Here is a 27767-nt window from a genome sequence, read left to right as displayed (position 1 = left end):
ATGTCTGATGAAGATATCGTCACCACTCTACCCTACAGAAAGATCCCAAAGTTCTGCAAAAGAACCGCTTTTCAGGTAAAATATTTTGGCCTACAGATTGCAAGCTTACAGCTGTATGTTACTGCCATTGTGAAAATTAGAGAATAACTGCTGGTTCTTGTTTGGCCCAATCAACAGATACATAGGTAATTTGGCCCTGCTGGTTTATTCTTACCCCAAGTTTTAAAGAAAATTAAGTGAAAATTAGAACTCTATTCAGTACTGCTTGACTTCTCTGGGAAAGAGAATTATTAAATACACAGGCCATTTTAAATTCAAAAGCAAGAAGAAAATCCATGTAATACCTTTTATTAGGACTAACCAGGTTGACACAAAACATTGTGCAAGTTTTCAAGCTCACCAGATTTCTTCATCAGGCTGGATGTTACAGAATTTAAAAAGATCGAAAGGTGGAAAAGCAGATTTCTCCCCTGAGGCAAGGGCATCCTGATCAGTGGGTTGTTTTCCTCTACATCCGGGTAGGCAGGACCTAAACTTAAACTTAAACTTCCTGTCTCCCTTGGCGGGAAAACAGCCCACAGGAAGCCAGTTTCCGTCCTGCCTATTCGGGTAGAGCAGGCACCATCGCATAGCTCCGTGCCTTCGTATAGGATTAGGAGTAGCTGAGAGAGCCTTGACTTGTGCCGTTTGTCTGTGTTTGTAAGTGTGTATATATCCCTTTAATTCCTTCCTCATTCCTTCCTATCCCTCCCTCCCCGGTGTGTCCTTTGTTAAACCCTCGGGAGTGAAGGCATTGGGGATCCAAAATGGCCGACGCCATTTTGCCCAGGGAGGACGATCTCCTGTCCGAGAAGGACTACGAAAGGGGACTGGTCCAAACCGTCCCAAAACAGCCTGCTTCTCCCAACGGCCGCAATAGCGGACCATTAGGGAGCTCGCCGCGCCCCGACCAGGCTCAGGCTGACGAGACCGCTCCGGCGCAGCCGAAGACAAAAAAGGCGCGAAAAGCCGCGTCGCTGCAGCCGAGCGGGAGGAGAAAGAGACGGGGCAGCAAAGCGTGCGTTGGCACATAAAACACGCCAAGTACGCCCGTTTCGCCTCCTAACGACCCGAGGATACTACCCAGAGAGCAGGCGTCTCATTTGGCGGCGGCAGGCTCCTTCCCGATGGGACCGGGTAAATTCGCGGCAACGGTTTTTCCCCCGTCGGGAGTTGGCAACCCCCCCCTGTTGCTCCAGCGGAGGCGGGAGGCCATTTTCTTTCATGGGAAAACGCGGATGAGCTAATTAATTGCGCTCTCCAGCGTCAATGGCAGGCCTTTCAGGCCTTTCAGGCACGGTTACCCCCACCAGCTTGGGTGGTCCCGGATGGCCATATGTCTTACCCATACATCCAAACTCCTGGACCTGCAGGAGTTCATAGACCTGGCGTTCCAGAGCCCCCAAGGAATGCTCCCTGGCCCACTAAGGCGGCCATGAAAGCCCCTGTGGTCGAGCATGGGGAATCCCAGACTGATCTCTCCAAATCTACTAATTCTTCCCTTGAAGAAGAAGGTGAGGAGAAAGAGGAAGGAGAGTCTGACACAGACGAGGAGGAAATCTCTCAGTCTGATGAACAACACTCCAGATTGTTCACTGGGGAAGATTACCAAGGGCTGTTAGCCAAGGCCATTTTAGCCCTAGACTTGAATGAGGATATCAATTCCTCAGAGGAACCCAAATCTAAGCTAAAGCAGGGAGTCAAGGAGTGTTTCCCGAGACCCCAACTTCAATCTAACCTGGTGCCCTTTCCTGAATTTTTCATTAGGGCGGTCAGAGAGGAATGGGATAATCCCTCTTCCAATCGCCAAGCCCCACACAATATAAAAAAGTTATATGCACTCGCCCCACATGCAATGACTATGCTAAAAGTTCCCCTGGTGGACGCGCCAGTGCTGGATCTCCAGTCACCGGGCTTAGTCCCAGAAGATGGTGTTGGTTCTTTAAAGGATCAACTAGACAGAAAATGTGATTATCTAACAAGAAAGTCCCACGAGGCTTCAGCAATGGCTATCCAAGCCAGCGCCACAACGTCTATATTTGCAAGGGCATCATACTTATGGTTAAAGAAAATCTTACAGCTGGTCCCAGATGATAACCTGAGAGCTATAGGGGGCCTGGAAAGGGTTCTAAGTGCAGTTTCTCTGATGGCAGACGCATCCCTTGACACCATGTCATTCGTGGCTAGGTCAATGTCTTCGGTTACGTCAATTAGGCGGGCGTTATGGCTGAGAGCCTGGCCTGCTGACCTTAAGGCTAAAACCAACCTCATGGCCTATCCCATTAAGGAAGGCAGGTTGTTTGGCGATAAGCTGGACAGCATACTGATTGAAACAAAAGACAAAAAGCAAGCCCTACCTATGCAGGTTAGGAAAGACCATCGCCCTTCGTCATACCCGTCCTTTCGTTCCTCAAAGGTGGCACCCAGATTTAGAGCAGACAATCGCAGAGGATCTTGGGGAGCATCCAGGGGAGCCTGGGGCAACTCACGTTCCTTTCGCAGAGGAGGGAGATTCCAAAGATTCCAAGGACCCCAGTCTAGAACGGATAAAGGGGATAGATTCTCCAAGACCAATCCCCAGTGACGCCAATCCCCCGCAGATAGGAGGGAGGCTGCAACATTTTGCAAATCAGTGGTCACTATCCAACCCGGACAAATGAGTAACAAAAATTTTACAACAGGGATACCTGCCGGAATTCACTTCTCAGCCCCCCGACCGCTTTATGCAATCTCCAATGTCATTCCAAAAGGGGAAGCACATCAGAACCCTCACAGCCATACAGCATCTATTGCATATCAGAGCAATAGAACCAGTCCCTGCCCAACAAAGATGCCAGGGAGTGTACTCACTTTTCTTTACCGTTCCCAAAAAGAACGGGGACTGGAGGGCCATCCTCAACCTAAAGTATGTCAACAGGAGGATGGCACACAGACATTTCCGCATGGAAACTGTAAAATCTATAGTAGAGTCACTCCTCCCTGGCACCTTTATGACGGCAGTGGACCTCACAGAGGCATACCTTCATATCCCTATACACCACGAACACAGGCGATACCTCAGATTTGCATATGGGACCAATCACTATCAGTTCAAAGCACTCCCATTCGGGCTGACATCAGCTCCAAGGGTATTCACGAAGATCATGATTACAGTCATCTCAGCCCTCAGACAACGAGGGGTCCAGGTACACCCGTATCTGGACGACATACTGATTTGCGCCCCGAGTTTGACTCAGTCCAGACTTCACACGGACATGGTATTACAGGTGCTGCAAGAGCACGGGTACCTAGTAAATTTCCAGAAAAGCTCCTTAGTTCCGTCCCAAACCATGACGCACCTAGGAGTACGAATCAATTCCAAACAAGACACAATTTCATTGCCAAAAGACAGAATGGACAAAATTATTTTATTGGCCTCGACTACGGCCAAGATGAAGAAAACCATGCTCATGTCCTTAGCAAGACTTTTGGGCCTGATGGTATCTTGTATCGGGGTGGTCCCCTGGGCCCGTTTTCACTCTCGCCCATTACAGAGGTTCCTTCGCCCATACCAACCAGACATTGTCAGAAAGAAGGTGAAATCGATCTCAATTCCCACACAGGTAAGACACAGTCTTCACTGGTGGTCCAAAACATCGACTCTAAGCAAGGCAACCCAATACATACAGGCCGAGCCTTTGCAGATATTTACGGATGCCAGCCTAACAGGTTGGGGAGCCACCCTGAACCAACACATAGCGCAGGGGAGCTGGACTCTTCAGGAGTCAACACTACATATAAACCTGTTAGAACTGAGGGCGGTAAAGCTAGCCCTACTGCACTTTGCCGACAAATTCAGGAGTCACCACGTCCTCATAAGGACGGACAATACATCGACAAAAGCCTATATAAACAAACAGGGCGGCTCCAGGTCCTCGGCTCTGCACTGAGAAGCATCCCTGATATTTACTTGGGCGCAGACAAACATACCATCAATACGGGCAGAACACATCAAGGGCAGTCTCAATGTGCAGGCAGACTGGCTAAGCCGCCAGTACGTCGACGAAGGAGAGTGGGAACTAGATCAGGAAACATTTCATCTCATTACCAACAGATTTGGCACCCCCTCTGTCGACTTATTCGCCTCAGATTTAAATCACAAGGTACCAAGATTCTACTCAAGGTACTACCACCCCAGAGCAGAAAGAACTGATGCCCTTCTGAGTCCCTGGTCTCAGGGTCTCCTCTATGCCTTTCCCCCGATACCCATCCTGCCCAAAGTATTGCGGAAGATATATCAACAGAGGGCCAATGTTATTCTAATAGCCCCATTTTGGCCACGCAGACCGTGGTTTGTAAATCTAAAGAGACTTTCATGCCAGGAACCTTGGCTGATTCCGCAATCTCCAAACATGCTGACCCAGGGCCCTCTCGTGCACTCGGATCCACAATGGTTCTGCTTGACCGCGTGGCACCTGAGAGGATAGCGCTAGCAGGCGAAGGATACACTAAGGAAGTGATCGATACAATCATAGAGGCTAGACGTCCGTCCACGAGACGCATGTACAACGTGTCGTGGAAAGCCTTTGTCAGATGGACCAAAAGAAAGAAGGTTGATACTCTTCAACCAGGTATACCAAAGGTATTAGAATTTCTACAGGAAGGGTTTCGCCTAGGTTTATCAGCCTCTACCTTAAGACGACAAGCGGCAGCCTTGTCAACTGTCCTACCTCGCTATGGCGGGGTCACTATAGCTCAACACAAACATGTGTCAGTCTTTCTAAAAGGGGTAACTCAAGTACAACCACCCACAGTCCATAGATTTCCCTCATGGAATCTTAACCTAGTACTCAAAGCCCTTACGTTACCACCTTTCGAACCCCTTAGGTCTGTACCTTTAAGATTCCTTCGCATGAAGGTCCTTTTCTTAACAGCTATAACATCTGCAAGAAGGGTATCGGAACTTAGAGCCCTTTCAATTAGGAAAGGATTATGTGTCTTTCATAAAGAGAAGGTCGTGTTAACTCTCGACCCGACCTTCCTGCCCAAAGTTAACTCCCGATTTCACAGGGCTCAGGAAATTAATTTACCTTCCTTCTGCCCTAAGCCAAAGGGAACTCTAGAGAAACTGTGGCATACTCTGGATTTAAGGAGAGCCATACGTATCTTCATAGACAGGACAGCTGGAATCAGGCAGTTGGATTTCATGTTCGTAGGGATCTCTAGTCCTAACAAAGGGAAAAGAATGACAACCGCGGCCATTGGGTACACGTTGCGCCAATGTATTAAAGAGGCATACCAGAGCTGTGGTACCAGTTCCAGAGGGAATTACGGCCCACTCACTATGTAGCGCGGCCACAACAGCAGCAGTTGACAAACAAGCTCCTGTTGAGGAGATCTGTAGGGCGGCCACATGGTCGTCGGTGTCAACCTTTGTAAAACATTACAGGATAAACACCTGGTCTTCAGCGCAAGCGGCCTTTGGTCGCAGAGTGCTTCAAAACGTGGTAGATTAGTACGATTCCCACCCAGTGGAGAGCTCTGTAAAGTCCCACTGATCAGGATGCCCTTGCCTCAGGGGAGAATGAAGCCTTGGATACTCACCGTAAGGGCTCATTCTCTTCTGAGGCGAAGGGCATCCTGCCCACCCATAGTTATTCAAATTGGCTAAATCAGTAATCAATGGGTCCATCTTGTTTGCCGTATGTTAAATGTTGTGTTACATTTGTTATGATTATTCTGGTTTTGATTGTCAAGGCATTCCACAGAGTATTATAGTTCCTGTCAACATAGCTGGTCTAACTGGTAACTGGCTTCCTGTGGGCTGTTTTCCCGCCAAGGGAGACAGGAAGTTTAAGTTTAAGTTTAGGTCCTGCCTACCCGGATGTAGAGGAAAACAACCCACTGATCAGGATGCCCTTCGCCTCAGAAGAGAATGAGCCCTTACGGTGAGTATCCAAGGCTTCATTTTCAGGCCATGGGGTTTAAGGTCTGATCCTGCATGCAACCCTGTGTGACGCAAGCAGGCAATTAGCTTAACTTTATTGCTGAGGTGTTGTTACAATACATTTTCTGGGAATCTGTATTCAGCCAACGTCCTCCATTTTTTTTCCTTTCACTTAAATAGAGAAACCACCCACGTCCATCCAAAATCATTTCAAATTCCAAACAAGATCACTGTTACCTTGCAGGCTAAGATCATTAGGAAGCACCTCCTAGTTTCTATATTAACAGTGCTTGAGATAAATGTACTGCAAGGAAATATAATTTTAAGTATTTGAACAGTAATACCTACTTTGTTTAAAATATTTTAGGAAGAGCTACAAGAAGCACTTTTTGTTCGTGCGGCAAGGCAGAACAGTACTGAATATCTGGATGACTTTGAGAGTGATGAAGAGGGTATGTTGTGTAACAACATGTTAGAATGTTATTTATTTGTTCCCTCCCTTCATTGCTCCATAAATAACAGAGCTACCTCTACATGTAGTATGATCCTAAACATATTTACTTAGAAGTAAGTCTCAGTGGGGACGGAGGGAAGGCCCCATGGCATAGCCTGATCTCATCAGATCTCAGAAGCTAAGAAAGGTCAGTACTTGGAAGAGAGACCTCCAAGGAAGGCTCTGCAGAGGAAGGCAATGGCAAACCACCTCTGCTTCTCACTCGCCTTGAAAGTCCCCTGCTGGGGTTACCATAAATCGGCTGCAGCTTGACGGCACTTTACAGACAGGCCTTTTATGCACAGGTTATTTCTGTGGCAACCTCCCCCCACAACTACTTCAGGGCTTCGTTGCATGTCTTTTCCAACCTTTAGAAGTCACTGTGCTCTCTCCCCATGTTTTCCCCGTGTTTTCTGGATGCTGTTTCTAGCGGCATACCTATTCTCTCCAGGATCAGAGGAGCATGCCTATTATCTTAGGTGCTGTGGAACACAGGCAGGATGGTGCTGTTGCAGTCGTCTTGTTTGGGGGCTTCCTAGAGGCACCTGGTTGACCACTGTGTGAACAGACTGCTGGACTTGATGGGCCTTGGTCTGATCCAGCAGGGCTTTTCTTATGTGCTTCTTATGTTCTTATGTAAAGATGCGTATAATAAAAACGAAACCCCAAAGTATTTGGGGGGGATGATTGCCATGGAAACACCCCATGCATAAAAGGCCACACACACATACACACAAGTCTCAATAGGAGGCATTCCTTAGTTAGTGTGCTTATTCCAAAGGAAAGCACTGGCATTAGGGATTCAGTCATTGCATTAAGAAAGATGTGAATATATCTTTTTGTTTTATCCATGTTCCAAAGTTATTAAAATTTCATCCCATTTATTTCTGTATAGACTTAATGATGTTGCTGTCTCATAGGGATTTCACTTTTATGGAAAACATATTTCTTGTATTACATGCGTATTACAACACATCTCTAGTCTCTTTGTAATTTGGTTTTCTCTTGTAATTGCATTCTCCCTACCCTACCCCGTATCTATCAAACCTTTACACTGTTGCAATCAGGCTAGCTCAAAAGTACATTTTTGTTTATGTTTATTTTACTGTTTTGCTGATGTTCTTCAAGCTCTCAGCACCAAAATGGGATGATATTTGCTATGTACCGTATTTTGAGATTTGTTTGAAATGATGGTACATATGCCTTGGGAAATGAGGCCAGGAATTAGAGGGGAGAGTGTACTGTTTCCAGACTGTTATCATGAAGCATGAGATGCCAAGCTAAAAAGTATACTAAAGGGAAGAATTACACTTTGCTCTGATGATTGTTTGCTATGTTTCCTTTTTCTACATGAAATGCTTATGGCATCTGTTTTCAGGTACAGTAGAGGAGCTTCCTGAAGATGTGGAAAGCACCCCAAAGAAATCTGTAGCCTTTGCAATCCCTCTGTCCAACTACCATCTTGGCAATGTGAGCACTTGGCAGAGTAGAAGTACAGAGGACTTGGCTTCATCAAACAGTGACGAGAGACCTCAGCAAGTGTTCACGTCGGAGAGCGAGATTTCAACTGAAGAGAGGCAGGCTGTCCCTTCTTCACAAACTGAAAATTCTGGGTCGTCTGAAGAGAGTGCAACAAAACGATCAGTTTCCTTTGAAATGTCTCCTCCAGATGATTGTCCTTGGAAAAGGAAAACGGTTGATGACTTGGCTTTGTCTGAGGATGAAGAGAGATTCCAGGCAACATGCCTGCTGGAAAGTAAAACACGGAGTGAAAAGAGGCAAAGACATTACTTAGAACTTTCAGTTTCTGAAGAAGAGTTAGATATTGAGGGGGATTTTGAACAACACGACAAGGCACCTATGACTGAGATGCGGCTGGAGAGGAATGACATGAGACCACGCAAGCCTAAAATCAAGCCAGTACCAAAGCCCAGGGAATTCAAGACTAAAACAGCATCAGCTTCAGGTAAGCAGAGTTTTTTTTTTATTGCAATTTGGATTGTGCACTCTTTATATTGTAAAAATTAAGTAAAATAATTGTGGAGATTTCCTGATGGATAACTATGACAACGCCGTTCCTTTCCAAGAAAGGATGCAGCTGGCATATTAACCAAATTTGGTAAAAAGTACTTCATTATCAAAAGCCACTGCTGGTAAGAGAATTGTATTATTTGCATTTTTTGTAGTGATAGTGTGATAAAAGTCCATAAGTATTAACAGTGAGAATAATTATTCTACCTCACAAACAGCAAAGATTGCTTAGCACCCTCCCACAGATATTTGGCTTGTTTATGGTGCCAGTTAAAGACATTTGTTTACCCAGGCTTTCTTTTGAGCCTTTTTCTTTTGATTGTATAATTTTATTATGTAATTATTGTTGATTTTTTTCAAAATTGGATGTAAACTTTCTTGGGTGTATCTGGTGGAAAGGATGGAAAATTTTTTTTAAGGTCAATACAATAAAACAGAATTAATATGTAAGCACTTTGTGACAATTAAACATACAGAAAGAAATCATGCTTTAAAGTATCAATATTTTCATGGAAGATTCAATAATCATTTTATGGGGACAAATATTTGCATATGAAATATTTTAAGATTCAAATACAACTAGAGAGTTAGTATTATTTCTCTCCACTCAGTGGCAGTATTGGCCAAGAATTTCTATCTCAAAATACTGATTCAGTGTTCTAAAATATATATTTGAAGTTTTGAAAGAACTTCACAGCCAATTTTTCACTTTGATTTTCAGACTCAACTTGAGTCTCAGCAAGAAAGGAAGTATATAAATTAAATAAATAAATAAAATGTTGTTGTTTGCCTCCTTGTTGGAAGAGAACCTTTTGTCAATCAGCTAAGCAAAATGGCACAAAGATCAGAAGTGTATGTATCTGGTCTTTGTCCAAGTCCTCGATAGTAATCATAGCTCAGACAGAGCTGTGCAAAGTCCCCAGAATCTGGTTTCTAAGGTGTGAGGGAATTGAGTTTCTCACAGGGCACTGTTCAGAAAAAGTTCTGAATATCTGGAAGGAAGAAAAATGTGCAGCCGAACTCAGAGGAAACTGAGCTAAAGTTTAGGCATGACCCCTGTATGTACTTTCTGTATGTTCTTTCCCACGCTTCAGCCCACCTCATCCCCTCCCTACAGTTATATGGATTGGTGGGGAAGGATCTAGAAAGGATCTGTGATCAGAGAAGTTAAAGGATTGCACAGACTGCTTACTTTCAAAGACTGGGAAACTCCAGGGCTCTTCAAGTTAGGGACATTTTAAAAAATCAGCCTTTGGGAACTTTTGCATGCTTCCTTCAAATATTTGTAAGGCAGCATTTGAAAAACCTTCCAAAATGTTTCTTTCAGCAAAAGTAAACTGAAATTAAAAAGTGTTTTGGCTCATTCTTTTCTGCTTTGATCACGAAATTGATGAGCTGTAAAGAGCTGGTTTGGTGGTTAGAGTGTTGGACTAGGATCTTGGAGACTGAATCTCTGCTCTGCCATGCAAGTTTGCTGGATAAAATGGAGAAAACAACATAAGCCACTTTGGGTTCCCATTGGGGAGAAAGGTGGGGTATAAATTAGGTAAATACCTGAGGTAGAATGGTTTTGCTGATCAATTTGTCTGTATAAATCATGCCTCAAGCCAGGAAAATTAAACACTTCAAAATACCTGTGATTATGATTGGTGGAGTGTGTTTGAAAGGAGGGCTTATTGTAAAGACACAAAAGGCTGTGAGTTTGGAATATTGTATTTATTTACTTCATTTATACCCCTCCTGTCTCCCCAATGGGGACCCAAAGTGGCTTACATAATTCTCCTCTCCTCCATTTTATCCTCACAACAGCAACCCTGTGAGGTAGGTTAGGCAGGAATGTGTGACTTTCCCAAGGTCACTCATGGCAGAGTGGGGAACACTTTGACCACTATTCCATGCTGGCTGTATACCACGGAATATTCTCTCACCCCAATGGGTTCTATATAAAATGATGGTTCACCCACCTAGAATCATAGATGTGGGGCAGGTTTTACCCTCATGGCAACAGCTGTGGATAGCAATATTAACAACATGGGTGGTTGAGAGTGGCATTAAGTCCCAGCTGATTTATGGCAACCCCATAGGGTTTTCAAGGCAAGAGATGCTCTGAGATCCTACTCGGACACTCTTTTTGAGTCACGGTGGCATTCCTAAGGCCACGTAGTCCATGGCCGAGGTGAGCAGTAAGCCCCACTGAGTTCAATGGGAGGGGCTGTGGCGCAGTGGTAAAGCATCTGCTTGGCTCCAGTTAAAGGGACCAGGCAAGTAGGTGATGTGAAAGACCTCTTCCTGAGACCGTGGAGAGCCGCTGCCAGTCTGAGTAGACAATACTGTCTTTGATGGACCGAGGGTCTGATTCAGTATAAGGCAGCTTCACGTGGTCATGTGTGGTTTGCCATTGCCTGCCTCCGTGTGGGCTGAGAGAATTCTGAGAGAACTGTGACTGGCCCAAGGTCACTCGGCAGGCTTCATGTGGAGGAGGGGGGTAATCAAACCTGGTTCTCCAGATTAGAGTCTGCCACTCTTAACCACTATGCCAACCTGGCTCTTATTAGCAACATTATAATCATTAATATATTTCACCACAATAAATTGAACAATCTGGCACTTAGATCTCATAGTAAATTTGAAGAAAAAAATCTAAAGGAAAAAATCAGCATACATTCATCATTCCTTATACCACTTGATGTCTGACTATTTTTTTTAGAATACGGTAAATTGACCTTTACCCCTAAAAACAACAGACTGAAATTGGCATAATCAAATACTTCCTTCAAATGATCCCACAATAGGAGTTCTGCCTAATGGTTGTTGCCAAATATTTGACTTAACTTTTGCATAACAGATGTAGGGCTGATTATGTGTAATTTATAACGTTTATGAAAATCAGATGACACTTATAGTCAGTATTAGATCTTGGGGATATTTAATTTCATTTTAAATTAAGACCTGGGATTTAATCATTCTCTTCTGGATGTTTGAACGACTCTGCCATCAGTTGACAAAATAAATCAATTCTATGAGACTGTTTAATTCCCTCTAAATAAATAAACAAAGTTATTTGATAAACCATTTTATAATTAACTTCTTTATATGCAGCTGAGAACATCAGCATTCCTGCACAAGATGATTATTCGAAGCCATCTCCTCAACCCAGAAGGATGTTAAGAAAAAGTAGCCATCTGGAGGACTACGAAGGCTCCAAGGCAGAGGACAGAGCGTCTTATGGCCATAGGTCATTTTCATTGTCTGCACCATCTTCCCTTACAAGGCTGAATGATCAAATGATGAAATCTGAGCAAAGAGCACTTTCTGAAAGTCCTGGTCCAGAGGTTAGGAAAAGATTATTCTATCTATTCACAAACAAAGAGTTATACTCCCGCCAAAGGAAAGCAAGTGTCAGTCCCCTAGTTTTCAATATAAAAATAAATATATGCATAACTCTTTCCTGTTGAAATCAACTGGATTTACTTTGGTTGCATTGCATCCAAAGATACTTATATGTTGTTTCTACCTATTTGGATGGTTTAGGGCAGTTTTGTGCAACTGTACTGATTTTAACAACTCTAAACATTTCCATATTACCACAAGTCCCTTCACAAAAGTGAACTGGGAAACTGCAGTTATTAAATGGGTCTGCATGTAAATTTTTTAGGGAAACATGTTGTTCTAATATGCAGGAAAATCCCAGAGCAGTGGTTTGTGTTTATTCTCAGATGCAGTCAACTGATATAGTTTTTATGAGTAGTCAAGGGAAAAGCTGAGTGTAGCAGTATTATTGTCACTCATCTGCTCTGAGAGGCTTAGATGTACATAATAAGGAATAGCATCCTTAGGACAAAAATTGGATGGCTAAATTTCATTGCAGACCTCAAATGGGCTGAAATATATTTCTTCTAGCATTCATTTGGGGGGTGGGGGGAGAACCCACTTTTATTTCTTTGTACGTGCAAGGTTCCATCTTTCAACCCGACCTACCCTCATAGGGTTGTCAGGAAATTGTTGGGGGAAGGCTCATTTCCTCAGAGGAAGGGAACATGTAAAATGGAATAGGGAGATATGCTCCCCATAGAAGATGTTAATGAAACATTAACAGGCAAATAAACAGAATTCTGGAAGCCAAGCAGGATTTCATGTGGCATGAATTGTTTACGAGTCTTTGTGTCTGCTTATATTGTTACCTTGTATCCCAGGGTCCTTGGATAGGAAGCTCCTCTTCACCATTCCCCATCCATTTTTCATCACTGGATGAAAGAACTGGAGATTCCAAACTGATAATGTCAGAGGAAGAAACTTCCAAAGGTAAACAATATTAACATTTTTTTAGAATTGTTGATAATAATTAAGGGCATATAATCTTGTAATAACTGAGTGCTTTAAGTATCTAAATGCATCCTGCCTTCAAGAAATTTCTGACCATTAGTGGGAAGAAAGTTCATTCTCCGACCTTTAAAAAATCTGAAGTTTTATCATTAACTTAAACTGTTCCTTAATTTTCCATAACCTTGAGAGAGATTTGGGGAAGATACTGTATTTGTAGCATGTTATAGGTCAATTTATTTAGTCGTGTTGGCTAGTTTGAGAAACAAATTCCCAAGCCTTATTTAGTTGTGGTGGCTAATTTGAGAAATATATTCCTGAGCCTATTTGGGGTCTGATTCTTGTTTAACTTTGTGATTCTATACAATTTCCCCTGTAGTCTGTAGCTTATTATATTAGGTGCTGTGAAACACAGGCAGGATAATGCTGCTGCAGTCGTCTTGTTTGTGGGCTTCCTAGAGGCATCTGGTTGGCCACTGTGAACAGACTGCTGGACTTGAGGGACCTTGATCTGATTCAGCATGGCTTTTCTTATGTTCTTAGGGGTCTGTTCCATGTTAGCTCCTACCTAGTGTGCTTACCTGATCTATGCTATGTCTTCTCTCACACTGAACTGACACTATCTTGGCCATGTTTTTAATTTATAAAATATTTATATTTAAGTAGATGTGTTTAAAATAATTACAAATTGAAAATATCATCAGCACGATCCTCCCCCTTGTGAGCAAAGCATCCATATCTGGAGGGATTCCTGAGAGCCAGTGTGGTGCAGTGGATAAGAGCAGTGGTTTGGAGTGGTGGACTCTGATCTGGAGAACATGGTTCGATTTCCCACTCCTCCACATGAGTGGCAGAGGCTGATCTGGTGAACTGGATTTGTTTCCCCACTCCTACACATGAAGCCAGCTGGGTGACCTTGGGCTAGTCACACTCTCTCAGTCTCACCTACCTCACAGGGTGTCTGTTGTGGGGAGGGGAAGGGAAGGTGTTTGTAAGCCGGTTTGAGTCTCCCTTAAGTGGTAGAGGAAGTCGGCATATAAAAACCAACTCTTCTTTTTCTTCCTATGGTCTTAGCACAGTACTGTTGTCCCCCACCCAGCAAGCACATCTGGCTGTTACAGGGAATTAGTGGTCTTTGCACACCTGCTATATCACTGTCTCAGCCATCCTTCTAGTCAACAAAGTTACTTGGCCATCTCAGCCCCATTTCTGCAGGGTTATAGGGCATGCACCTTTGGGGAGGGAGGAACAAGGGGAGCCCCGACATGCAGCACTTGTGTAAGAAAAGATGCCCCATGCCTCCCCCCAGCTCATAGTAGAATGTTAAGGATGTGCCAAAGGTGAAACAAACATTATTATTTTTATTTCAGATAGCGTTTACATTTTCTGTCTGATAAAGAAATGAACGTGATAGGTTACATACTTCCTAAGTATGTTGTGACATATGTTATAAAAGTAAACATTTGTCATAACATGGACTAATTATGAAATATGACTTCATGCAAATGTTTCAGGCACCACTAAAATACATTTGTCTTGTATAATTTTTTTTTCTGAGAAAAACCTATGGAACTTCTAAAAAATTCTCTGTCACCCTCCCTTATCCCCTTCCCCTTTGCTTCTCTAGTGTGTGTCTTTGTACCCTAAAAAGCTTATTTTCTGTCTCCCCTCTCCCCAACATTAGACCAGGACCAAAAAGAAACCGACAACTGCAATGATCTGAAAATGCGGGAGAGTGGCAGAGAATCCCCTTCTGTGATAGAACTAATGATGACAACAGTTTATGAGAAAACTAAAAAACTGAACAAGTCAGCTGAAAATTACCTGGAACGCAAGCTGCAGGCATCACAATATTATGCTACTGAAAATGGCTCAGATGAGGCAACTAAGGAAGATAAGTCTGAACAGAAGAAAGCACCAAGTACTTCCAAGGTTGCACTGAATGTGTCAAAGGAGGCAGTAAAGGTACATTTCATGAGCTTTTATAATTATCCTGCCATAGTGCACGCGCGCTCACACACATATAAACACAAAGATTCCCTTGCAGAACTGGAATGCTCTTATTTTTGTATATGGGGAAGGCACCATTCCATGCCAGTCTACAAAAGCCCCAGCCTCCAGAACATCTGCTTTGGCTGCAGTTTCTAGCTTTGTGGAACCAGTTTTGGGGGAGGCACATGGGAAGCAAATGCAGTTAAAAGTTGGTATGCACACACCTTCCACTTCCTCAGCAGCTTCTTTGGTTCTGTATTTCTGTATTTCTCTGTATTCTGTATTTCTGTGGCATACAGAGAAATAACTCTCATGATGGTAAACAACATTCTAGTGTCAGAATCCAGGGTGTATGGGGTGGGGGGACCTGAATAAAAGTAACAGCGTGTAGAATCTAGAAGACAACTCACTCTTTTGTAAAGGACCTGTGTGTGTGTGTTAAGTGCCGTCAAGTCGCTTCCGACTCATGGCGACCCTATGAATGAAAGTCCTCCAAAATGTCCTATCTTTGACAGCCTTGCTCAGATCTTGCAAATTGAAGGCTGTGGCTTCCTTTATTGAGTCAATCCATCTCTTGTTGGGACCTAGTAAAGGACCTAGCATGGTTGATTTCTATGTAACTTAGGAGTATGTACATGCTTCCCCGTGGCGCAGTGGTAAGCTGCAGTACTGCTCTGCTCACGGCCTGAGTTTGATTCCAACTGAAGTTGGTTTCAGGTTGACTCAGCGTTTCATCCTTCTGAGGTTGGTAAAATGAGTACCCAGCTTGCTGGGGGTAAACGGAAGATGACTGGGGAAGGCACTGGCCAACCACCCCGTAAACAAAGTCTGCCTAGAAAACGTCAGGATGTGACGTCACCCCATGGGTCAGGAATGACCCGGTGCTTGCACAGGGGACCTTTACCTTCACATGCTTCCAGTGTAAGAGAATGCTGGCCTTTAATAGATTATCAGAAACATTGTCTTCTCACTTCCTACCACCTTTCTTTGATTTTGGGGTCTCTTGTTAATGCGTAGTTGATTTGTAGAGAGTCAGCGTGGTGTAATGGTTAAGAGCGGTGGACTCTGATGTGGAGAACCGAGTTTGATTCTCCACTCCTCCATCTGAGCGGTGGACGCTAATCTGGTGAACTGGATTTGTTTCCCCACTCCTCCACAGGAAGCCACAGGAAGCCAGTTCTCTCAGCCCCACCTACTTCACAGGGTGTCTGTTGTGGGGAAGGGAAGGAGATGGATGGATGGATGGATGGATGGATGGATGGATGGATGGATAATCTTTATTATGGTCAATGACCAGCACATGGGAAGGTGATTGTAAGCCGGTTTGATTCTTCCTTAAGTGGTAGAGAAAGTCGGCATATAAACACCAAGTTTTCTTCTTCTTCTATTTACCTATCACTTGTTAACTAATTGTTTCAGTTTCATATTCTGCCATTTTAAGAACATTTTCCTGGGAATGTCCCACTGAATAGACCTAATTAGGATTCCTCTCTTAGTACATTCAGCTTGTTCCTGGCTTGTTTTTACTGACTTGTTTTTAATATTATTGTTGTGTTTCTGGATTTATGGTATTGTTTCTATTTGTGAGCTGCCTCAAGCAGGTATCTGAAGAGGTGGCATGAAAATTCCCTTATTACCACTACTGCTATTAGTAACAATACTGCAGTAATCAAATGAATACATTTAGACCACATGTACCCCATTGCTAACTGAAACTGGAAGAATGACCACTACAGTTTTTCAAAATATTTGTGCAGGAAGATAATAGTATTAATATTTTGTGTTAGACCAGTGGTCGGCAAACTCGTTAGTCAACAGAGCCAAATATCAACAGTACAACGATTGAGATTTCTTTTGAGAGACAAATTTCTTAAACTTAAACTTAAGCTTTGCCGCTCCGTAGATGCACATCTTCCCCCATGCGCATCCTCCAAACTCAAAATTAAGCCCCCCTGCAGAGTTTTGAGAATTTGGATGGGGGGAAATGTGAATCTGTGTGTGTGTGTGTTAAGTGCCGTCAAGTCGTTCTGACTCATGGCAACCCTATGAATCAATGTCCTCCAAAGTGTCCTATCCTTAACAGCCTTGCTCAGATCTTGCAAACTGAGGGCCGTGGCTTTCTTTATCGAGTCCATCCATTCTCTGAGGACTGGCCAGCAGAGGGCGGCTGAGAAGCGCAAGCCGGAGCCTGGCCAATTGCGCGCCGTCATGTCGCCAAGAGGAAGCCTTCCGCACGCCTGGTTGTTGTGTACACTTTGGGAAAGATCTCCAGGGGACCCGAAACACCGGGAGGCAGAAGAAGGGAGGCAGCGCGAGACGGTGGGGGCAGGGAAAACACTGAGCCGCTGCAGATTCCAGCTGGGGAACAGCCGACTCACCAAAAGCGAAGCGCAGTTTGCCGACCACTGTGTTAGACCACATAGTGGTTCCTTGGGCTTTCTTTTGTATTTATTAAAGCTTTATTCACAACTTTATATAATTACCTTTTTGAGTTTTTAAATTTTTTCAGTTCACCATGCTCAAAAATAGATGCATTGATAATTTTGTTGATTACCAAGTTGAACAATCCTTTTTATTCTTGGTTTTGTTAGGAAGAAGTTGAAGAAAAAGAGACAGCTTCACAAAAAACAAAGCCTGCAGTTGGCAGGTAGGAAGGGCGGCACTGGAATTATGACATGAGGAATAAGCTGTTCAGAAACTTATGAACTTTGTGGATTTGTGTCCTTTGATTCTCAGCATTCAAATACCAGATCCCATTCTTTTCTCTCCATTAATGCATTATGATTTGCTTGTGACAAGAATGAGCAGAAGTCCCTCTTCACTTCATGTGCTCTGTCAAAATTGAATTTGTTGAGATTTTGGCATTGGGGTACTTTCTGAAGCTGCAAATGTTCCTTGCCTACAAACCAGGATTGTTAATCATCAGTAGTCTATGAACCTGCCCTGACATGGATGGCCCAGGCTAGCCTGATCTCGTCAGATCTCAGAAGCTAACCAGGGTCAGCCCTGGTTAGTATTTGGATGGGAGACCACCAAGGAATACCAGAGTTGCTGTGCAGAGGAAGGCACTGGCAAACCACCTCTGTTAGTCTCTTGCCGTGAAAACCCCAAAAAGGGGTCGCCATAAGTCGGCTGTGACTTGACGGCACTTTATACACACACAGTCTATGAACCAGTTGAGGCTGTTTGTGATATCTGACTGTATTTTTAATTGTTGAGAATTCTGAACATGACCTTTGTGGAAGTTGGCATCATTTTAAATGTTTACAAAGCCTGTGTCCTGACATTCATAAACAGCAAATCACTCTTGCTTACACTGCTGTAAACAGATGTTTAAGTGAATCATTTTTAGATAGCATATTTTCATTCATTTGAGAGGTATGAAGTTTTAACGCTGGATTACCTGAAATGATTGTACTTTTGCAGATTTGCACTCTGCTAGTTGAACAGCACTGACACACTTTTTTAAGAGGCTGGGAGGTGTCATGTGACTGTAGTCTTTATAAAATCCTCTCATATGAACATACCACTGAGTTTAGGAGGGAACTTTAAGAACTCCATCCTTGCAGGATAGTTTCAGGCCAGAAATTCATTACTTCCTCTTTCTAAGAATAAACAGTTGCCTTAACAACAGCTGTGTTAGCCAAGAAGGCTTTACGTCCTGGAACAAAGGTGTTTGTTGAACCTCCTCTTTTAGAAAGCTATGCTGCATCATTTTTGATGGCTTTATAACTGCTAAGTATGGAACAGTTTATTGCTAAGAATATATTAGGAGATTTTATTATTATTGATTGCCATGAAGGATTCTAAATTTCTTCTTCCATTATTAGCTATTTCTATTCTTGCATGAAATCTCATGCAAGATATACAAGATCTTACCCTCTTGATGTTTGAGCCTAGGACTGAAGGCCAACCCAATGGAAGCACCTTTTGAGACCATAATAAAACAGATAATGTTTATATTTTCTTACTAAAAAGAGGTCCTTCCTGTATCTGTGCTTGAAAACCTTGATATGTTGTATTTTATCTTACAGATCTTTGAGCTCTACATATTTGAAGAAAACAGGGAAGCCTTCTCATATCCCAATAAGTACATCTTCTCAATATTTAGGAACATTAAAGGTCTTGGACAACAAACATTTACAAAAATATAGCGCTGAACTTGATAAAGCAGATAGTTTACGGGCAGCTGTTTATCAGGTAAACTATTCAATGTGTTCTAGACCTGTGTGTAGGTATCCTGCAGCTAAAAATGTGGCCCTGTTCGCCTCCGAACCACATACATTTTTTTTCATATTGATAGAACTGATCACTATTCAGAAAAGATGTGAATACACTATCTCTGCATAGTTTATCTTGCTGCAAAGTATTTAGCAAGTGGGTGGTTTTTTTGTTTTTGGGTTGTTGTTGGTTTTTCATAGTCTATTTAAAAATAGTTTGAGGAATTATTTCATACTGTATTAGAATCCACTTCAGAAGGATCAGTTTACAGATGAAAGATTAAAAAGTCACTTAAGCAGCTGATTCTGACATTATTTTTCCTTTGAGATCTTCGATGGGCTGTGATTGGGAGAGAGCCTTGAACCTGCACTCTCTCCCCCTTCTCCTCCTCCTCCTCCTCTCTCACCATGGAATTGGGATAGCAAGTAAATCAAAAATTGCACATTTGGGGTCTCTGACCTGTGGGAGCCACTTTGCTTTCTGCCTGTCTAGCCACACCTGAAAGATATAGGAATGGCACAGCATTAGGAACTGGGGTTTGCCATTTTTTAAAATCTCTTTTGAAAAGTCCTTTTATCTCATTTACCAAATAATTAGACATCTCCAAATTAAGGAATTAGGTATCATGAGTTTGGAAAAGGGAAATGCTGTTGACACTGATCATGATAAACTGGGTATTCTATATTCGTTTCTTGGTTGGGTCTAGATGTTGCTTCCACATCTCGTGCTGCACCTTTGTTTGTTTTCTTTCATAGGACTGGTTGGAAAAGAAAAGAATCTTCCTGTTAGAACTACAGAGAATAAAAAGAAATAAAGCAGAAGACTTGTGGGAAAAAAATGAAAAGGTATATGTTGAACATGTTGCCCAGCCCTTAGATCTCAGACTGACAACACATGAACACATGAAACTTCCTTATACTGAATCAGACCATTGAAGTCAGTATTGTCTACTCAGACAGGCAGCGGCTCTCCAGGGTCTCAGGCAGAGGTCTTTCACATCACCTACTTGTCTAGACTCTTTAACAGGAGATGCCGGGGATTAAACCTGGGACATTCTGCATGCCAAGTGGATTCTCTACCACTGAGTCCCTCCCCTCCCCTGCACTGGCCAGCAGGTGCGGGCGGAATCCCATTATCCGCAGGTCACCAGATGGGTTTATCTAGCTGGGCTTTTGCCCTTCGCCTCCAGCAAGTATGGTGGTGATGGGGCTATGTCTTGACAGTTAGCTATATCGTATCTTCTTTTTCCCTGAAGTAACACTGAAATCGTGCAAAGTGTTGAATGTCATATATTTTTGAAGCAAATTGTGAAAACTAACCATTTACTTATCAGTTTGATTTCCTGTCAAGCTTTGCCCCTCCCTTCGACAACAACTTTAAGGATAATGAACTGTTCAGACTTTTCACAGCGTGTTTGTTTCTCTAACAGAAACAAGCTGCTAAGAAAGAAGAAGCAACTGCATCCTTTGAAGCTTGGAAGGCTATGAAAGAAAAGGAAGCAAAGAAATTGGCTGAAAAAAAGAGGTTGGAAGAAGAAAAGAAAAAGAAAGAAGCAGAACTAAATGAGAAGAAAAAAGAAGAAGCACAAAAGGCAGTGAGAAATATTTACCTTTCCAATATTAAACCTGGGGAAGGAGCTTTCAAGAAATGGATATTATAAAGATGCTTAATTCTGTACAGCTTAATGAGTGTAGAATTATGTAAATAAATCTATTTGTAAACTAGTCATTTGAATAACACACTTAGCACCAGGATAACTTCAACTTTGGGCATTCCCCACAGCAACTTAGCAATGATATTTTCAAAAATTGTAATGCCAATGAATGAAGAATATAACAAGCAAGAGTGCTTTATCTTTAATAAACCTATTGATTACTAAAGTTGTAGTTGATTACTGAGTGGGCCCAGTTTTAATCTGTAAGGTTGAGAATGGAGGGCACATTCTGATGTGGGGCTTAGACTATTTGGGTTCTGGAGTATAGAGAATTTTTAAAAAGATTACTTTTCCTTCTAACATAAGGCAGCTGCATATGCTTGTTAAATACATTAATTCGATTACTTGGAAATTTATTTAATATCAATCAATTAATGTATTGATAAATTAGTTTAAGACAGCTAGAAATCCTTTTCTTGGTTTACAACTCTAAAAGAATGGCATTCCTGATAGGCTTTCTGGGTTTTTTAGGCTTTTGAGAAATGGAAAGAAAAGAAAGCTGAATACTTAAAACAGCAAATAAGAAGGGAGAAAAGAGTTGAAAGATTAAAGAAGAAGCAAGAAGAGGAGGGGGTTGCAGAGAAAAAGAAAGATAGCAGGTCTGCTGTTGAAAAATGGTAAGTTGTGTGGAATTGAATTTTATGTATATTATTTATTATTAGTAGATGTATGTATTAGATTGTAAGCAGCCACCCAACCCAAGCAGCTCTGAGGACAGAAGAGAATTAATGTATTTTCATTCATAGCTCAAAGGTATATATCACTGTATCACAATATTGCTACCGCCTTTGATTAAAGTTTTATTTGCTTCGTATTTGAGAACAATTACTGTTGTACTTCTAGGAATGAGAAAAAAGAAGAATTCATGAAGCAAAAGAAAAAAGAAAAAACCCAAGAAAGAAAAAAAGAAGTAGAAGAACAATTTGAGAAGGAGGAAAAGGATAAAAAAGCTATAGAAGAATATGAAAAATGGCTGGTAAGTTTTGTTGCGGTTATATGCAAAAATTGGAACAGTAATGTTTTGTGTACAGACTTTCTTTGCATAACAATGACCAGGTGAAGGCAGTATAGTCTAATTTTAACAAAGGTTCTTTTAAGGGTATATCAGGAAAACAATTGCAGACGTTAGGCATGTACAACACACTTTACAAAGCACATCTCACAAAAATATGATGCTGTTTGTACTAATTATATAGAAAAATAATGTTCTGCAGAATTTCCTGTAATTATAGACAGTTCAGGTCACAGGAATGTGCCCTCTGTATTATTCCACTTAAGTTTAGTAGCATGATGATACCTAGGAGAAAAAGGCCTGCACATAATAGCTATAAAACTGCATTTTCAACCAGCGTTCCCTCATTTTTCAATCTACCTTAAAAATGGGACATACCGTATTTTCCGGCGTACAAGACGACTGGGCGTATAAGACGACCCCCCATTTTTACAGTTAAAATATAGAGCTTGGGATTGTCCCGAGTCCGCGGCCTAGGGCCGGCCCTCGGGACTGCGCCCCAACCCCGCGGCCGCCCCCAGACCTCCTGGAGCGGCCCAACCCGAGTCCGCGGCCTAGGGCCGGCCCTTGGGACTGCTCCCCAACCCCGCGGCCACCCCCGGTCCTCCTGGGGCGGCTCAACCCCCGGGGAAACAACACCACTTACCAGGGCGGGAGAAAGAGGGCGGGGGCGGCCGAACGAGCTGGCAGCGCGCCAGGAGGCGGGGCTGGCGGGAGAAACAGGAGGAGGCCGGGGCCGACCTCCCTGCATGGAAGAGTGTGTGCCGACCCGGCCCGGCCGGAGCAAATCCTGGAGGCGAGGCGGGGAGGGAGCCTCCCCGGGCAGCGGGAGCCCCACAGCCAGAGACGCCGGCTGTAGCCAAGGCTCAGCCCCGGGCTCCGGCGGGAGGGTGGGAGCCCGAAGCGGCGGGACGTGGCTCTCGGGGGGAGTCGGCGAGGGGAGAAGGGAGCGGGGAAGAAGAGGGGAACGGGGGCGAGAGTAAGGGCCCTTGAGAAGGGCGAGGCTAAAGGCGAGGGGAGGACTGAGCCGACGGCCCGCGGAGGACGGGGCTAAAGGAAGGTTTGGAGGGGAGGGAAACCCATAAAGACAGAAGCTGAAGCGGAGGCCGGGGAGGAAAGGGGGCATGTTGGGTGTGCTAGGCGGCAGCCAAAACACCCTGTGCCGGGAGAAGAGAGTGGCCACCCCAGCCCCGGCCAGCCAGCCAGCCGCCTGCCTGCCTTGTGCTGCTGCTGGAGCGCAGCCGAGCACTTCCCTCCGTGCACCCCGGCGCGCCTGGCTCCGACTCCGAGCCGGGCAGTGAGCATCCTTGCCGGGCTCGCCTCCCCTCCCTCCTCCGGTGGACATGGACAGAGCGGAGGCGGCTCCCCAGGCAGATTCTCTAGTCCTGCTCGGAATTCAGCATCCGGCGTATAAGACGACACCCGGCGTATAAGACGACCCCCGACTTTTGAGAAGATTTTCCTGGGTTAAAAAGTAGTCTTATACGCCAGAAAATACAGTATTTTCTGGCAGTTGAAAGATGTATATTGATAATTTAGATAATATTAGTTACCTAGAAGGCCTGTGAAAACTGTTCTAACGTACATACAGATGCTTCTGCTAGTATGATTCCCTTTTTTAAGGCATTTTTTTCAGTCACTATAGTTCTGGATTTATTCATTTTTTTAATACTTGGGGAATCACTTATTTCTGTGTAGAGCAAGACAGGTTACTTATGCCACTTTATCTACCACTACTTAAGTACTGGCAGTCCTAATCATTATAGTCAGAGACAGTAGAGTCTTCTCTTCTCCTGTTCACTGTCAGGAACAACCGCTTCTGAAGGTCAGCACAGCCCAGAGCCAGCAAAACCTAGCAGCAGCAGCAGCTGCAAAAGTGAGTGAATTTAGATACAAGGCAACCACTTTTAAAGATAAAATTTCCATTAATGACAATTGTTAGAATAGTTGTATTTAATATTTATAGTGTGTGTGTTTGAGAGAGAGAATTTTTGGCACAGAAATGCATATGAAGGTTTGAGCATTCTTATTGGTTGTTTAAGTCTAACCTGCCTGCTACTCAGTGCTGTTGATATGACTCAAGATGTGGAATTGTAACATGCAAATAAAACCACTGGTTTGCATGGCATGGCCATTGGATCATCTTTGGAAAAGCAATCAAGTACACGTTGTGTTGTATTTTTTAAAATATTAGTTCACAATCAAATAAGACTGCTGGATATTTTTACGTTGGCTTTGGGGAAACTGTCTAATACCTTGTCATGCTACTCAGGGTACAAATCGCAACAGCTGGAACACTTCGGGCTTCAAAGAGAACCTGTCTGACTTATGTCCGACTGGCATAGAATCATAAAATCATAGAGTTGGAAGGGAGCCATACTGGCCATGTAGTCCAACCCCCTGCTCAATGCAGGATCGGTCTACTTCCTTTTATCTGTTTTGAATCTCTCACCCTCCAGCTTTAGCAGATGACCCCGTGTTCTAGTACATATACATGTACATATACATGGTTTTTCATTTGTTGAACATCCATATGTTGAACATCCATTTGTCCCCCAGTGAGGTCGCATTTTACTAGCACTCAAGCAGCAGTACTTTTGTGCCTGAATAAATATCATTCTTTCCCAAGCTACTAGGAATCATTGCTATTATGTCTGCTGCATGAACCGTGAACACCTCTGGTGCATTGAGGTGATTCTCTCAGAATTTCCTGAATAGCTCATCAGCATTTAATAACAAATTAATTTACAAAGCCATTCATTTTTTGGCCCCTCGAGGGATCACACTACTTATTTCCTAGGGACATTTTTTTTTTTTGCCTTTCTATCCCAAAGGCATACTTAAAAGCTGAGCTCTTTTGCAGCTGTCCATAAAGTGCTTTATGCTGAGCTTCCTGCAAGCCTGCATGCAAATAGCTTTGTGCCTGCCAAGTATTTTTAGGAAGTGAGTGGGGCCAGGTAGGGCTTTTGCCCAGCAATGCTTCTGATTTTGTTGGGGTCATATGATTTTTTCTTTATATCTCCTTAATGAAAGTGGGTAGAGATTTACTTTAAAAAAAATGCAAGATGGGAAGTCAGAGAATCTGATGTAACCATTGTTTATGCTGTTACATCAGTATCAATGTAACAGTACAGCAATTTGTGTCTCAGGTTCTCTGACTTGACTATTGCCAGTTTTATATAAAAGCCCCCCAAGTGGCACAGGGAGGAAATGGCATGTGTGGTAGCCCCCCCCCAAAAAAATGGTCATGAATTTGTGAGACCCCAAAAATATCCCAAACCAGTAACACTCCAGAAAAATCAGGATAACGAAAACAGTGCCCTGCCCAAAATCCAGATCCACAATTAACATGAATTTTTTTTAAGTGTATACAACCAGTTTTGAATGAGTGAGACCTTGTCGTAAAAAGTGTTTCACTCACTGCAACAGAGAAAACATTTTAGGAGTCACTTTTAGTGCTCCCTCCCAAATCTCCAGTTTTTCTATTGGGAAAATTGGAGGAGTAGGGGAAGAATTCTGGGAAAGACCTTTTTTCTGTTGGAATCCTCAATATATTGCATTTATGGTGGGTACAGATGGACCCTTGGTGTACACTCTTAATAGTGTTTACAGCAAGGTAAGCCCTTTGTGCTGAGGATTCCAGCACAAGTTTGAAATCATTGTATGGCAGTTGCTTGCAGAGTAGGAAGTAATATATGAAGAACAACTGATTGGTTAGCAAACTTTCAAATACATATTCTATTACAAGCAATCTCCTTTCCACAAAATTGTAGCTGACTCCCCTAATTTTTTTTTAACTGAACTTCAGCAACTGAGGTCACTCTTTCCCTACAGTACAGTGTGCTGTAACAAACCATTTGCTGCAATTCTCTGTACACTTACTTAGGAGTAAATTTTGTTGCGCTTAGTAAGACTGCTTCTGAAGAAAAAATCATTGAATAGCAGCCTTCAGGTCTTATTTTTCCTTTTCCGTCGTCTACAAGGTTTAAATGGTGAAGAATATCACACTTGGCATGTTGAATTAAACACAGTTTTATGGAAAGCTTACTATTTTATTGGCTTACTATTCCTGTAAGAGAAAAAGAGTAATTTATGAGGCTTGAAAGACTCTTCAGGCTTGGAGGCATAAATAGCTCTTGTATCATGCTTTTTTGCATAAACTTATATTGGCAGGCTAATGTCATTCTTAGAACAGCCTCCTTAAAAATGCTGTGTGTGTTACTTGTTTCCAAATTTTTAATTCAAATCAGTACTGCTGTAATCTGGGAAGTTCTTGCTCAATAACTTTATAAGAATAATCAAATTTTTTCAATCAAATCATGTTGATCATAAAGTCATTCCTCTGAGGTATCATAGGAGGAGAAACCATATTTTATTACTGGCCACTATATACTGTCTGTGTAACACTGCGAACTTTTTTTATATAATGGTGAGACCTTGGAAGGAACTAACTTCACACTTACTCCTTGGGTGAAAAATTTCAGTATCCTTCGGGTGCTTCAGAGGCAATCAGTTTAACATATATAGTCTTCTCTCATCCAAAGAGTTTGCTGCTAGGAGGCAGCCTTTGTTGGTGATGGAAATAGTGTGCTGAATCCGGTTGTGACTTCAGCATTTAGCTGAGGTCGAGTTCCAAATCATCCCTTCTCTAAGCCTTGGAGAGGTGAAGGTCTGCCTGCCCTTACTGATTTTTAAGCCTTTTGAACAGTCAGGAGAGTTAGGATAACAAATGACCATGGCTTTCAGAGTGATACATTTTGTAATAGACTCCAAAGGTGCATTGAAGAAATCCTTGTTGTGCGGTTTTTGTTTGGTAGTATTTGAAATATTGTAGATGGTAACAAATACGTTCTTGTAAGGGCAGCAGTCTTTATAGAGAAATAGTAGTAACTATTGATATTTATTAACTGTAGTATCTGGTAACCATTTTTAAGTGATCATATTTCTCTACCCCATATGGATGTTCAAATATTTATTACGATCACAAGCTAGATGCTGATGTTGAAATAGTGATTTAATGAGAGAACTTGAGAAAAAGGTTAATTGATCATGAACTGCAAGTAGTCACCACAAGCATTCTCTTTACCTCTCATTATTCTAATTGCCTTGTTCTGATATTTAAAGATATTAAAATGTCATTACAATCTTATGGCATCAGCAGCATAATGTAAAGAGAATATTTAGTTGAAATGGACAACAGTATAACCCGCCGTAATTGAGCATGGACAACTTCCATAGATGGAGATAAACATGGAGATAAGCTGATAGAAAGAAGCACCTTGCATGCCGGTGATTTTGTAAATGTAGCTAAGGGTGTTTTGTAGGTTAATCTACCATTTATGTAAAGGATCATTTCCACCCAATCTATTTTATTATCAAAAGGAAAAGAAAGAGCTGGAGGACAGGATCCAGAAAAAGCAAAAGAAGCTCCAGGTTATCCTTGAGGATGAAACACCCCCTCCATGGAGTCCACCCGGCAAGGTTGTGTCTTCAAGAAGCTATTGAGATGCTCATTGTCGTGAGGAACGTTCCAGAATTCTTCCATCATCATTACTGCATAACACCTGGTTTTAATGTGAATTGAAAATGGCTCTTGCATCCTTTCTTTAAAGTCATGATTTGGCTCTCTGATATGGGAACACTGTAGATCTAAATAGGTGATACTCGTGCAGCTCCCAGAATTCAAGAATGCAGTTTGCACAGTGAATTCCACTATTTTGTGTAGGTAAATCTCATTGTTCCAATGAATTTGACCAAGGCTACTGGCAACTTCAAAATACATAGTGCAGCATTTGACAGGCAAGTTACATCATAAGAACTGATGCGTGAGAGACTGGGGATGCTGAAAAGACAGTACTGTGGGTACATAGCTGTCACGTAAAAGCAGGCAGCATAATCATCTGTGATTTATACCAGGAGAGCATGAGCATGTACAATCGATTGCAGTGACGCTCACACAGTGGCTCGGGAGCCACATGTAACTCCTTGACTTGCCACCTATGGCACTTCTGAGCATGTT

At 42.7% G+C, this 27767-nt stretch overlaps 1 protein-coding gene across 1 annotated transcript; it reads left to right on the top strand.

Annotated features, from left to right (window-relative positions):
* Positions 1 to 27408, top strand: MAP9 (microtubule associated protein 9). The gene is made up of 14 exons (XM_056855369.1): positions 1 to 75; positions 6333 to 6417; positions 7837 to 8424; positions 11589 to 11821; positions 12683 to 12791; positions 14494 to 14774; positions 17393 to 17448; positions 18836 to 19001; positions 19778 to 19867; positions 20452 to 20616; positions 21208 to 21353; positions 21580 to 21712; positions 23556 to 23624; positions 27131 to 27408. The coding sequence occupies exons 1-14, from the start codon at positions 1 to 3 to the stop codon at positions 27251 to 27253; spliced, it is 2319 nt and encodes a 772-aa protein (XP_056711347.1). The 3' UTR covers positions 27254 to 27408.
* The last annotated feature ends 359 nt before the right edge of the window (positions 27409 to 27767 follow it).

Source organism: Euleptes europaea, chromosome 9 (genome assembly GCF_029931775.1).
Source record: "Euleptes europaea isolate rEulEur1 chromosome 9, rEulEur1.hap1, whole genome shotgun sequence".
Classification (NCBI taxonomy): domain Eukaryota; kingdom Metazoa; phylum Chordata; class Lepidosauria; order Squamata; family Sphaerodactylidae; genus Euleptes; species Euleptes europaea.
Note: the sequence above shows the minus strand (reverse complement) of the source record. Positions and strands in the feature narration are given on the sequence as shown.